Genomic DNA, 14816 nt, shown 5'->3' with positions numbered 1-14816 from the left:
TTCCATGTACTCTACCTGTGCTGTGTAAGAACTGTGCCTCAGTGGCTGGTCGTAATAGCCTAACCGTAGACATAAGGGCTGCCTGTGAACGAAGTCCACAGCAAAACCAAACCAATAGGCCAACCAATGTGCACTTCCATTGCAGCACCCCAATAGAATTACAACTGGCTCAGACAGATCCTGGGCTGGTGTATGTGCAGTGTTCTGGTAGGCGAGGTCTTGTCAAAGGGTGCTCCTGCTTGATTGGGTTAGTTGTGCTACGGCAGTCAGCAGTAATGTTGCCACAGCTACTTGATTTCCAAAGTGATGTCAGGTGATGCCACCTCATGTAGAATAATTACATGTCTACTCTATGTTATTACTGGTTTGTTCCTCCAGAAGTCACTTTTTCTTTTGCTATGACTTGAGTTGTAGAGTGTGAGACTTAGTTTTACTTATTATGAAAGTATAACTTTTGTTTGTTACAAATTTTCTGTTGGATTTCTGCTTTGTACTATTCATTTGTTGCTTGCTTTTACTTCACAATTTCATATTTCTCCTTATGTGCTTTTACAGTGTTCATACCAATATTGTAAGTTAATTCTGGTGGTGTTCTTTGAATATACACCCTTACACTGTTTGTACATATGTGCAATGTGTACATTTATGTGTAAGTCAAAGGTCAATTGCTGGTTTTGCTCAGATATTTCCAGCTTTCATTGCTGTTTTCTGCATTAGTAGTATTCTTTTAAAATGTCAAACTGCATCAAATCTAAAAATGAAGTCAACTGTGAACATGTTTAATAAGGAGACAGTAAGGTTGATAGAATAGTGATATACTTTGCACTGATGGTTTGTAAACCTATGTAAACAATCCTAATGTTACTGTATAACAACCTTAATTTTTGCTCACTATGAAACCATAGCAGATTAGACAGACAGATAGCTAGAATATTGTGCACACATTATTAGAACCTCATTACAGACATTTTTAGCCAGTTAGCACCATTGTGTTTCCGAGAATGATCAGTGGAACTTAATATCTTACAATTTTTTTTTAAAAAAAACTTCTGATCAATTCCCTGCAGTGGTTTTGTGTGACATCTGTTGTGATCGGTGCGAGAATTTGTTTTTAATAAAAATATTTTGGAGAGTATCAAACATATTGTATAGTGTATTGGTTCACTGGAAAATATGTATCAAATAAATGTTCTTGCTTTGAACCTGTTGCAGATGAGTGGATGAATTTCTTCCGGGATGCAGGCATTCCACCAAATGTATCAGCCTCATATGCATCTAGCTTCTGTCAAAACAGAATCCATTTAAATATGGTTCTTGAGTTAAATAGGGATCTTTTGAAGGAATTGGGAGTTAATCTAATTGGTGATGCCATTGCAATATTAAGACATGCCAAATCTTTCCATGAACAGGTAAAATAACTTTGTTAGAATGTAGATATCAGTTTATCATTAGACACAAAAGCCTTTATGAAGACTCTTTACTCAATTAGCATATTCAAAAAAATATGATACTAATTTTGTACAGAATCTCTGTTAACATTACATTCGTTCGTCTCCTATGTATCCTTTGTCACATCTTTCATCATCTTCTCTCTTCTTAAAAATTATTATAAGTATCTGTTGCCATTCATATTTGGAAGTTATGTTAGGTTTTGTATTGGTAAGCTAATGTCTGTCTTACTTTTTTGTAAGAGTCATACAAATAATGGCTTGAGGGTAACCAATAAGACTAGTGCTTTTTGCTAGTTAAGTTAGTTTCTTATTCCAGGGATCATCTGCAGAATAAATCATAATGATCTGGAATGAGCTTTTTTTGCATTCAGATCACAGATTAATGTGTAACTATGGCTCCATGCTGAGCGTTTTTAAGTCCTTGTTTTTGTTAGACATAATTGTAGCACTAGGTAAGTTATCAAAAATTTTAGTTGCAGCATTGCGACTGTGCACCCCTTTTTGCGCTAAGGTTACCTTAATGTAGAGTAATGAATGTCATTTTTCCTTCAGGTATTGTAGTTATGTGTGTAATTGTTCCTTCTGAACTGCATTGCATTGTTTACAATGAACTTAATGGGTTAATAAATGTACTATGAAGCAGTAGTCAGGTGTCTACAAGATGATTGTGGGTGAGTTTCATATATTATTCGTACAGCACATTTTTGAACAATGTAGACTTTCTTTCTTAAAGATGAGTTACACCAGAACATTATTCCTTGTGACATTATTTAATGAAAATATGTCAACTTACTGATTTGCCTCTCCTCAAGATTTGCAGTGATTCTAAGTGCAAATGTGGCTGTATGAAGTGAAATGATAATTAAATCAAAACCCTTGGCTGCCAACAGATGTTGTCAATATACATCAATGGGGACAGCTGAAAATGTGTGCCCTGACTGGGATTCGAATCTGGGATCTCCTGCTTACATGGCAGATGCTCTATGCATCTGAGCCACTGAGGGCACAGAGGATAGTGCGAGTGCAAGGACTTATCCCTTGCACGCTTTCTGTGAGACTGTGATGTTACAAAATAGAAGTGATGTTGCTATTCAATGGAAAGTTGGAAATTGAGATTTAACTAACTGTTTTATCAATCACAATTGGCGTAAGAATCATGGATTGACCATTGTCATAAAATATTGCATTATGAGATGTGAATAGTTTTTACTTGCGGTTTCGCGTGGCTTGAGGCAGTCACAACTAGCGTGCTATTGATCAAGAAGTTGCGTTATCGTCTTTCTAATTACTTCATGATCGTAGATACGATCATACCCGGTTGTGAAGTTATTGTTATGACAAAAAAAAAATTTCCTAAGGGACCAGAAAGTTCTTAAGGGCGCAAAAACAACTGTAACATCACACAAAAGAGAAATTCAATATTAAAGCTGATGCAAGAAGACGATAAAACAGTTTTCTTTTTATCAATGTAACACGCACATTGGACTGCTGATCTTGGAGTCTGTAATATTAGCAAAATGCATAATTAAAATGAAAATAATACTGAGGAGATAATAGAAATGAGCACTGCTAAATGATTCAGTATTCCCAGAACAAATATTTATTATAACTAAAACATATATCGTACCTTAAGCTTAATACTACAATGACGGTAGATTTTTATGTCCATATCATGTCCATTGAGCACTCTTTTATATAGCCATTGTCCTCTTGAGTCGCTCGTGCTTCGTCACGGTAAGTTACAACAGTTCTTCTTCCTACACTTCACTCAAAACTTAGACGGAACACGTTTTTATTTATTTAGTAAAAATAATTAGATCAGACCGCCACAAATCTGCGTCCGTCTTACTCGAGAAAAACAGTAAAAGTCTTTTTAGCGCTCAAGGCTTCATTTGTTCTCCAGCGAACAAAATAGTGAAGGATCGCATATCCATCCGTACTTTTCTGTTTATATTTCCGCCCAAAGACGACGAATTACATTATCTAGAAAATTCCACCGTCGCCATGCGATGCCTTATTATATATTAATCATTCTTTATAAACAAGTATTTGCCTTTTGGCTGAATTTGCTGTTTTAATTAAGCCAAAAATAGCGAATATCACATTGCCTCCCATGAGGAGAGAGGGAATGCCGAAGGATTACCTCGATCCTCATGTCCTCATGAGATATTCGTGATTTTTGGTGTGACATTTACATAACGTTACTGGCGTACAAAGTACATAAATTGAAATCACATTTATAAACATATATCAGATATTTATCATTTTTCAAAATAAAGTTTTTCATTCTTTGTTCATCAGTCACTTCATTCCATAATACCAAGATTAACATTTATGTGCATATTTAAGTTTGGTCCATATTTGCTTATAACAATAAGTGAACGTTCATTTCGCTCTTCAGGGGATAGAATTCAGAAATTACTTTCTCTTGAGCTTAACAACTAAACATGAGTACAGTGAGTGCTTATTTTCACTAAACTAGAGTGGACAATGTTCGAGCATCTGTTGACTCCTTGTGGTTCAATTACAGTTTAATAACGTAGCACTACACTTCGTGATGCTTTCACTTTCTGTGTTAGCTGTCTACGGCGTTCATCATGCAGTACATCTGTCCTTTCCATTGTGGTGCCAGGAATTCAAGTGGCTTCCCGGGTTTTTATTTACAATATGAAACAGAAGAAGTGGAAAATTATTAGTATGACTTACAAGCTACTGGATACATTTGTTAAGGATCGGGACTGGTCTGGAGTTTAGGGTCTTCCTATAGTGCACATTCATTTTCTTTGTCCATCAAGAGACAGGATTATAATTCATTTTAGCAGTGTTCAGGAGTGCCGGTATTAATGGCTTTAAGGTCTGAGTAATCTAACAATCTACTTCTCACTCATCTTAACTTCAACTCAAGAAAATCGCTTAATTTACATATGAAGATGTAGTCACACAAGTGTACAAATGTCTTTCCTCCAGTATGTACGATTGAAGTCATGGCGGTTAGCAGTTTAAAGTTTGGATTGTTTCGTCACCCACACGTCAGCCACTCACAGCGGCTGCACAGTGTTGCGTGAGCTCCAATACTTAGTATCCGTTCGCGCTCAGGCTGTAACAGAGCTGGTGGTCGTCGAGTGCTCCTTTTTTTTTTTTTTATGAACTTCGTATCACACGAGTGCATCGATACAAACACCTCGCGCGCGTTTCCCATCGGAGGAGCCAGACACTGAAGCTGCCTCCATACTTCTCTGTCAACTGCCTCCCATGAGGCTCACAGGTAAGTGACGACGAATGTTTTAGCTGTCGCTGCACTTAGAACAACACTGAACTTTGCGTTGCACCTGTTGTCGTAGCCTTGACTTCTCTTTTTTACACTTGCAGTACAACACTACCACTAGTATACAGTGAACAGTTATTTTTATTATGCACGTCGCACTTTAGTGTGCATCTTCACACAGCATTCGTGCTTAGTTCCTTCGCCGATGGAGTTCATTTACAAAACAATCAATTTTGCACGTTTCCTCCACTGGTATAGAAAGACTTATATTCTACTATTTACAAAATATCACTTACGAGCTAATATTTACAATTAATGGTCACTCCTTTTGTTAAGTCCAGTGAACAACTGCTTTATGAATGGACTCTTTATATCTCAAGATTTGCTTTCACTAGTGAACCTAAAAATATTCTTTCAAATTTTCTTTTAAGAGCTCACCTCCTCATTATGAAAACTACAGGTTTCGCAACACTCGTTGCATTTATTCTTTAGTGCACCCAAGATCATTTTCTACTGCCACGCAGCATATCTACTACTTAACGAGTACACATTTAACGCTGAATCTTTTTTTTTCTTTTTGTGCTTTCCTTTGTGCTTGCCAAATTTTTTTTTTATATTTGAGGGCAGACTGGATAACAATAGTTCTCCCTCTTCGCTTCATGTACTCAGCAATCGTTCTCTGTTAAAAAAAAATAGGGTAACGCGTGTCTACTATTTTTTTGCATGAATGGAATTACCGACAGTTCACTGGGTTTACGCAACCGGTCCATAACAAACATAACCAAAGCTAGCGAAGTTCATCACGCTACGTGTCTCATTTCTCATAAGCACTGCTTTGCTTCGAAGCACACGTGCCTTTTACAAGTCGACCCTTGGTCTGGGTTAATGAACCAGGATGAAAAGGAACGGGCACAAGGAAAATGGATTTCATAAGAGGAGTGTCTTAGGAGACATTTTTGCAATAAAATCTGCATGTAAATAAAATTATCTTAATAAACATAGGCACATATATAAACTTCAACCTCCTTCCTTACAGCATGCTTTGCTACTTCTACGTCTTACTCAGGTTATAGTCAATATTAAGTTTAAATATCACTGCATTGCTTGTTCTTTAGATTAGCCTTCAATTAGGGTATTGAATGGTCGCTAGATTACACTACAGATCTTCTGAAGATCTTTACTTGGACTTATTTATGATACAGGGGGCTTGCTGTGTGGTTATTTAGTACCTTGATTCTACTGAAATCAATTTGTCAGCTAACATTCCTCATATACTCTTTACATTGGGCTCAGATCACAGGGAAATAGTATACTTTCATAGCAATTAATGGCCTCGTGGAGTACTTACGCTACATTATTGATGCTTCATGGTTTGCCTCTATTTGTACTGTATTTCACCTAACTTAGTTTACTACAGCTTATTGTCTCCTTGCGTGAACACATGCGGGTTACCACTTGTTTTTCCATTTAACAGCACGCTTTAACTGAACTTTAAGCTATTTCTTCTACTCCTGTCCACTGTCTGGACTGTTTGAACATGTACCCTTTTTTTAAGCAGGTAATTTGGGCTTTTACTACAGAACTTCAAGTACTTACATTACTAAAAATAAATCTATAAATCTTCTTGTACCTTGAGAGAAGTGTTTATTTACGCATCCTCCTCCATTTCTCACCTTTACATATTTATATAGATCCGGGCAATCGCCTCGCAAGCACTTTTTTTTTTCTTAATACTAACTTAAAATTAAATTGAAATTCTTGGTGCAACCTCAATTTCCTGCTTCAGCTTGTTGAAGAAATATCAGTTCATGTCCATCACTATAAACAATTTTTCCATACATAGCATTTAATACTTAAAGATGACATGTAGTAGCCGTTACCATGTAGTCAGTGCGCTGTTCAACACAATACTTATCATTAACAGTTCACACAAGGAAATTTCCAGTACGCAAGAGGCAGGAAACCGAAACAGATTCTATCTGCAGTTGAGGCTGTGTCTGTAAACTAACTCTCTGTTTCAATGGACCAATCGCTCCCGATATGGAGCAGCCCTGAATCGGCAATGATAAAACTTTTGAAACAGAAGACACCTGTCTGAAGAGACATGGTGACATGACATTGATGTTTGCTCCTGTATCAACAACTGCTGTGAAAGGAATGTTGCCAATAGAAATCTTAATAGCAGCCTGGACCTGTTCATCATAAATGTTGTTAATGTCTTGAGCTTCTTTGTCACGTGCAAGGTCATCTCGTAAGTCGGTCACATGGTCGTATCGTATCGCATTAACATACTCAGAATCAGAGTATTCGTTAGTACCCCCACTCAAAATCCGCAGCGACCTCTTGGAGGCTGAAAGGCGCTGCCTCTAATTTTCCGCAGGATGTTTAACCTGTTGGTCATTCATGGCCTTAAGTGTTTGTTGCGTTTCATATTGGTGCTGGTTATGTGGTACAAATGCCGGTGTAGAGGGGTAAAATCCACTGGGTGCATTCACTTGTGAATAAAATACTTGAGACGGCTGCTGTCGCCCGATCTTTTGGTTGCCGGCAGAACCATTTCCTTGTGAAGGAAAGTTCGCATTTGGTACCGTTTGAAAATTGTTCCGCGGTCCTCTATTCTGTGAAAAGTTGTTCTGATGTGCTGGGTGGCCTCCGCCTTGCCCATGCCACTTGCTATTTTTCGACCTATAACTCTGATTGTACACTGGCCCATTTGAATAATTACCAATCGTTTGTGGAGAATTTCCATACTGCTCAGGCGCAGAATTAAAGGGTGGGTTTCCGTACTGATGTTGTACCTGGTGGTTGTAAATTGGGTGGTATCTCTGCTGATTACTGTAATTGGTTTTCTGCTTCCATTTAAAGTTATTGCCGTTTGCGTTTTGATAACCGCTGGCAGGTTGGTAACAGCGGTCGCAGTAGCTCGCTCTCTCCTTGGGCGCATTGTTGTCCGCGTGCGATGCATTCTGCTGGCTGCCAGGGAAGAATTTGCCGCTGCCAACCTTGGAGCGCACATCCTCGCTAATTAAATCTAAGGAATCCAGCACAGAAAGGAATACATCCGTGTCTTCTTCGGACACATTTACTAATTTCTCTCTAATATACACAGGGAGTTTGCTTTTGAGAATCATAATTACGTCCTTGGAAGAAATCGGAGAATCCCAGAATTTAATTTTTGCTAGATACTTCTCAAAGTATCGCCGGAGACTTCCATGCTTCTCATTGAAAATTTCCGCACCATACACCTCCTTCCTTAATCTTTGCTGTACCCCATTACTCCAAAATTTTGCCAAGAACATTTTCTCAAACTCTTCATAATTCCTACACGTGTCTACCATTTCCGTTCCCCATAATGCTGCATCACCAGAAATAAAGCCAGTGACGAACTGAATACGCTGTCTGTCTGTCCAGCTCCTGGGAAATATGCCGGAAAAATTCTTTAGGAACACGATGGGGTGTATTTCTCGCTTCTGCGGATGAAAAACAGGAAAAGTGCGATGCTTAATCACACTTTCCTCTTGCATTAAACTCACAATTGTGGGCGGATCATTTAGTTTCCCTACTCGGGACTCAACAGGACTGTTGTTTTGCATGTAATCAGGCGGTGAACGATAAGGAGTTGACTGACATTCGTCACCGTCTAAAGAGTTGTTCCCTATAGTTTGCGTATGTGTGTGCGGATTTTCTACCCAGTTTCTCAGCATTCTGACTTCGTCCACTACTTGCTGCTTCCACTCGGGAAGATCCCGTGTAAGTGTCCTCCGAATCTGTCCCAATTCAGAAACTACTGTGTCTCCCGACTTACCAGGAGCAGCTAAGATTTCATAAGTTACATCCTTGACAGTCTCCCTAAGCTCCTCCCTGACCTTCTTTTCGATAAAAATATCTTTACCCTTTATCCATTCACTGTAGTGTTCCGACAATGCCTCCGCGTGTGCTTTCACGGTGCTCTTAACCTGTTCTTCGATATTGATTGAGTCTATCTGCCTCGACAGATCCTCTACTGCACCTTCAATGTCAGAGACGGCATTTCTAACTGAGTTTATTTCTTTGGTAGCTGCCTGAATTTTTGTGTTTAATGTTCCAGATACTTCAGCTATTTCACTTTTCACCTGTTTCTGCATTTTCTGAATTTGATCACTGATCTTAGTTTGCACCTCACCCAAATGGGTATTTAATTCAGCCGTAATTTCTTTATGCAGATCTGTTTTGATTGTGCCTAGCTCTGTTTTTAATGATTCGCTTATAGCATCTAGTCGGGCGTTAACAGTCTCATTTTGTGTTTTTATAGTCTCATTTTGTGTTTTTATATTCTCATTTACTGCGTCAAACTGTTGTTTCAGCATTTCCATTAACGCACCGAGGTCATTTGTAGCTGCAGCGGGACGAGTTTGGACTTCAGGGTCACTTTCCCCTGTTACAGACATGGTTAGTTCAGTTTCCACACGGGAACCTACCGTTCGCGATCGTAAAGGGTATGGAATACTATTAACGTCTTCACTCCCGTCTCCTGTTGTCACCTGTCTCTGTTTACTATCTGCCATTTTCGTCAGTAAATCAGGTGCTACGCAAGGCTTTCGTCGTTTGTCAGTGACGTGGTGAGTCCGCTAAAAGCATCACTCTCGCATGAGCAACAAATGAAATTCTATCTGGCGAGAAGACAAGATGGAACCTAAATGTTTCAGACAAATGAATGAAGATGCTCTTCACTGCAAATTGCGCACACTATCCACCATGTTGAAAATGTAATACAGCTATACTAACAATGGGGAGAAATAATTTCTATTATCAGACTACGAATAATTTTACTTTGAAAGATAAAATAAAGCAGATTTTCTATAGCGGGAAGGAGATAGAAAGGATGTGGATCGACTTGGAAAAGCAACGTTGCTACTGAAGCACTACACTGCGTATGCAAAATTCTGACTTACTTTTTGATGGCTTGAATACCGCTATGTTGTCTCAGCAAATTCACATCTCTTTTCTTTTCTTTTCTCTCGGTAATTAAACTGCATTATTGACCGTTATTCTCACAGAGAGACGATGTGTACATGAAACGACAGAACATTTATTAACACAAGCACATAGAAATTTTCCAAGAATTTGAACTAATTTTTGGTCAAGTCCCTGTTCGGGCGCCAAGTGTGATGTTACAAAATAGAAGTGATGTTGCTATTCAATGGAAAGTTGGAAATTGAGATTTAACTAACTGTTTTATCAATCACAATTGGCGTAAGAATCATGGATTGACCATTGTCATAAAATATTGCATTATGAGATGTGAATAGTTTTTACTTGCGGTTTCGCGTGGCTTGAGGCAGTCACAACTAGCGTGCTATTGATCAAGAAGTTGCGTTATCGTCTTTCTAATTACTTCATGATCGTAGATACGATCATACCCGGTTGTGAAGTTATTGTTATGACAAAAAAAAAAATTTCCTAAGGGACCAGAAAGTTCTTAAGGGCGCAAAAACAACTGTAACATCACACAAAAGAGAAATTCAATATTAAAGCTGATGCAAGAAGACGATAAAACAGTTTTCTTTTTATCAATGTAACACGCACATTGGACTGCTGATCTTGGAGTCTGTAATATTAGCAAAATGCATAATTAAAATGAAAATAATACTGAGGAGATAATAGAAATGAGCACTGCTAAATGATTCAGTATTCCCAGAACAAATATTTATTATAACTAAAACATATATCGTACCTTAAGCTTAATACTACAATGACGGTAGATTTTTATGTCCATATCATGTCCATTGAGCACTCTTTTATATAGCCATTGTCCTCTTGAGTCGCTCGTGCTTCGTCACGGTAAGTTACAACAGTTCTTCTTCCTACACTTCACTCAAAACTTAGACGGAACACGTTTTTATTTATTTAGTAAAAATAATTAGATCAGACCGCCACAAATCTGCGTCCGTCTTACTCGAGAAAAACAGTAAAAGTCTTTTTAGCGCTCAAGGCTTCATTTGTTCTCCAGCGAACAAAATAGTGAAGGATCGCATATCCATCCGTACTTTTCTGTTTATATTTCCGCCCAAAGACGACGAATTACATTATCTAGAAAATTCCACCGTCGCCATGCGATGCCTTATTATATATTAATCATTCTTTATAAACAAGTATTTGCCTTTCGGCTGAATTTGCTGTTTTAATTAAGCCAAAAATAGCGAATATCACAAGACCCACATTCCTAACTGTCCACAACCTACATTCGTAATGTTCCTAATACATACTTGCACCAGACTAAGCTGACGAGTCCTGTAAGAGATCGGGCAAAGCGTGCCCATTCGCACAGGAGGAGGTCAATGGCTGGATAACCTTTAACTATATATGAAGATGGTATCTGTTCCCAAAAGAACAGATACAGTTGATGACCGTGCAGCTTCTCTAGAATGAAATGATAATTAAATCGAAACCCTTAGCTGCCGACAGGTGTTGTTGACAATGGGGACAGCTGAAATGAATGGGCAAATATCTATTAGGAACGCTACGAATGTAGGTTGTGGACAGATGGGATTGTGGGTCTCACGGGAAGTGTGCAAGGGATAAGTACTTGCAGTCGCACTATCCTCTGTGCTCTCGGTGGCTCAGATGGATAGAGTGTCTGTCATGTAAACGGGAGATCCCGGGTTTGAGTCCTGGTCGGGGCACACATTTTCAGCTGTCCCCATTGATGTATATGAACAACACCTGTCGGCAGCTAAGGGTTTCGATTTAATTATCATTTCATTCTAGAGAAGCTGCACAGTCATCAATGGTATCTGTTCTTTTGGGAAGAGATATCATCTTCATATAGCTGTATGAAGTATGTGCTTTTTCAAGTTTAAATTCTCATCAATATGGACACCTAAGAATTTTAAAGTTTCCAACCGATTTATTATTTCCTCACCGTGTGTCATAATTATCATGGATGTAGCAGCTCTAGATGCAGAGAACTGAATATGTTATGTCTTTTTAAAGCTGAGATTGAGACCATTCGCAGAAAACCAGTCAGTGATACTTTAAGAACATTGTTTACCATTTCTTCTGTTTGTGTGTGTATACGTGCATTGATTACAATAATATTGTAATCAGCAAAAAAGAACTTAAGTCAGCTTGTTGTATATTAGGTGGAGGATTGTTTACATATGAGGAAAAATAGTGGACCTAAGATTCTCAGTAGAGCAACTCTTCTGAAACCCAAACTGTGATTTTCTGAGGATATTATTGTTGCTCAGGTGAGATACTATTCTAGAATACATCACCTTAAAAATTTTGGGAAATTGTGTTGGTAGTGAAACAGGTCGGTAGTTATTGACGTCTCTTCCTATCAGCCTTCTTAAACAGAGGTTTGACAACAACATATTTCAGTCTTTCTGGAAAAGTGCCTTGAGTTAGTGATGCATTACATATTTCAGATAACACAGGGCTTATTATGTGAGAAAAGGTCTGTAGTACTCTGTTGGAAACACCATCAAAACACCAAGTGAGGTGGCGCAGTGGTTAGCACACTGGACTAATATTCGGGAGGATGACGGTTCAAACCTGAGTCCTGATTTAGATTTTCTGTGATTTCCCCATATCGGTTCAGGAAAATGCCGGGATGGTTCCTTTCACGGACGATTTCTGTCTCAATCCTTCCCTAATCCGATGGGACTGATGACCTCACTGTTTGGTCCCCTCCCCCAAATCGACCAAGCAATCACCAAACCAGATGAGCTTTTATTTTTGAGAGAATATAAATTTTCTAAATCTCCGAAGGAGATTCAATCATTCATATGATTGAATTTTATGAGAGTTGCTTTTTCAACATATTTTTGTTATTTTTCTCTTGAACTATTTGTCACCATACTTTCTACTATATTTAAGAAATGATTATTAAATATATTTTTTGCATGTGATGCATCATTTATAGCCCTTCTATTCAGATCAGTAGTAATGTTGTGCTGTTCTGTGGCTAGTTGTCCATTCTCTTGTTTCACTACATTCCATATAGCCTTTTAAGTCTGTAGTCAAAATTACTGATGTATGACCTGCAGCCAGCCAATGTGGCAGAGCGGTTCTAGGCGCTTCAGTCCGGAACCGTACGACTGCTACGGCACAGGTTTGAATCCTGCCTCGGGTATGGATGTGTGTGATGTCCTTAGGTTAGTTAGGTTTAAGTAGTTTCTAAGTCTAGGGGACTGATGACCTCAGATGTTAAGTCCCATAGTGCTTAGAGCCATTTGATTTTTATGACCTGCATGTTTCTTCTAGTTCACATAGTTTTATTTTGAGTTACAGCAGCAATGTGCAGAATTGGGTTGTTATTAAACAGTAAAACCATGACAGTCAGAATGTGGACATTTTGAGAAAACTGACTTCCTTAAGTCATCCCAAATTTGTAGTTTGTGACATTGACTATAGTTTGTTAATGCAACAAAAGATGTGCACAAAAAAAGACCCTTGACCCAACTGACCAATTTGGTAGTACTTTGTAAGGGTCTCTTGCCAGAATTGCAGTGAAGACTACAATGTTCTGTGAGACAAATGGGACCAGGAGATCAACAATATTGTTCTCCGAGCAGAAGCAGCATCCATCTCTGTTGCAGTATGTATACAGAGCAGCTTCAACCGGGAGGGAGATAGCAGCCATAGTTGGCAGAAATTGAGGAGATTAGTATGGCAATTGAGGTGCTATCTTGAGGTTTGCTCAAGGGCACCCTCAACTGCTGCTGTAGTGTTATGTAAAAGGCTGTGCAGTTTCAGCTAAAAGTAACATGATGCCTTCCTCCTATGTAATTCAGACTACTTAGGAGGAGCTGTCAGACAAAAAGAAAATACTTATTAGGGTGGGAACATTGAATCGTAAGCCCACATGGGAAATTGGAAAATCTAGAAGTACAAAGGGAAAGGAAGCAGATGGAATTGTTGGAGTCTGTGAATGAAATACTCAGAAATCAGATAATAGAAATGAATAAAGAAGTTGGCAATAAAGTAGAGAGTTTCCTGCAGCAAACATCAAAAAAGAACATTGATACCTTGTCATAGGCACTAGAAAAAAAATCTGTGTGCAAGAACGATTCTTCTAACCAATACACGTAGTCAACATCAATTTAAAATTCATGAGGGCCTCTCCATAGGACATGCTGTTTTTCAATTCACAGCTCAGATTGTACAAAATTTAAATGACTAATTACTGCACCCCCTCCGGATTTGGGGATTAGAATAGACCCAAGGTATTCCTGCCTGTTGTAAGAGGCGATAAAAGAATTCTCCCACTTTGCGGCCTAATAAGTTCTGATCCCCTTTTAGGGTTTGATCTCACATTTTCAAAACTCTATATAGAAGTGCAGGCCATTTGGAAAAGGGTGCCTTACGTGGTGCACCTGATATCCATAGTGCATTCAGATCTTCTGTCCTCTTATTGTTACAGCTCTGCGACTCCACCCACAGTTCAGCTATTTGGGCGAAGACACCTTCTGGGGTACGTCATCTTCTTCCGTTCACAGTGGTACTCTTTTGCTCCCATGACAATGTTGGATTTCTCTGCACCCAGTATCCAGCACGGTAGCCAGTCTGTTGTTGAGGGATCATTGTGTACCCTCTTGGCTGTAGCTGCCTGACTACACAGGGATTGCACTACTGATACCTGAACTGCAACCTCCCCACATATGCCAAGGGGTAGATGCCGATAACTTGGGGCATTGTGACTCCCAGCAATGGCCATCATGCCAGGTGGCCTTTGCTGTGGCTGGGTGTTTCCCATGGGGGAGAGCCCCTGATTGAAGAGGGTGGCATCGGGGTGGATGACGTGGAATGCAGCAAAGTCATCTTTTGCTGGGGACTGAATGGCCCCAGCAGTCTCTAAGAAATGGAAGGAATGATGTGATGTATGACCCCAAGTTGCTCCCATCCTTAGCTACACCGTGGGAGGAACAAGGGGCTATGGAAAGAAGAGAGCCATATTCACCTCATTATTTAGTGTGCAGCAGAACTGATGGGAACTCCTTTCTAAATACAAAGCCTCTATTTTTTGTTGAGCACCTGAAAGATAAGTTTGGGGAAGTGACAGCTCTGCCCAAAATGCGCAATGGTTCAGTCCTGATTCTGATGGCATCCCTAGCCCA

General features: G+C 39.2%; 1 protein-coding gene across 4 annotated transcripts in view; it reads left to right on the top strand.

The window, feature by feature from the left end:
• The window catches only part of LOC126467730 (uncharacterized), a 216203-nt gene that overhangs the window by 26421 nt on the left and 174966 nt on the right, over positions 1-14816 (top strand). For all 4 annotated transcript variants that reach the window (XM_050096491.1, XM_050096490.1, XM_050096489.1 and 1 more), the window contains exon 2: positions 1213-1409. In XM_050096491.1, coding sequence (XP_049952448.1) covers positions 1213-1409 — 197 coding nt within the window. The remainder of the gene's footprint in view (positions 1-1212; positions 1410-14816) is intronic.

This window comes from Schistocerca serialis, chromosome 1 (assembly GCF_023864345.2).
Source record: "Schistocerca serialis cubense isolate TAMUIC-IGC-003099 chromosome 1, iqSchSeri2.2, whole genome shotgun sequence".
In the NCBI taxonomy this organism is placed as follows: Eukaryota; Metazoa; Arthropoda; class Insecta; order Orthoptera; family Acrididae; genus Schistocerca; species Schistocerca serialis.
This window is presented reverse-complemented; position numbering and strand designations above follow the sequence as displayed.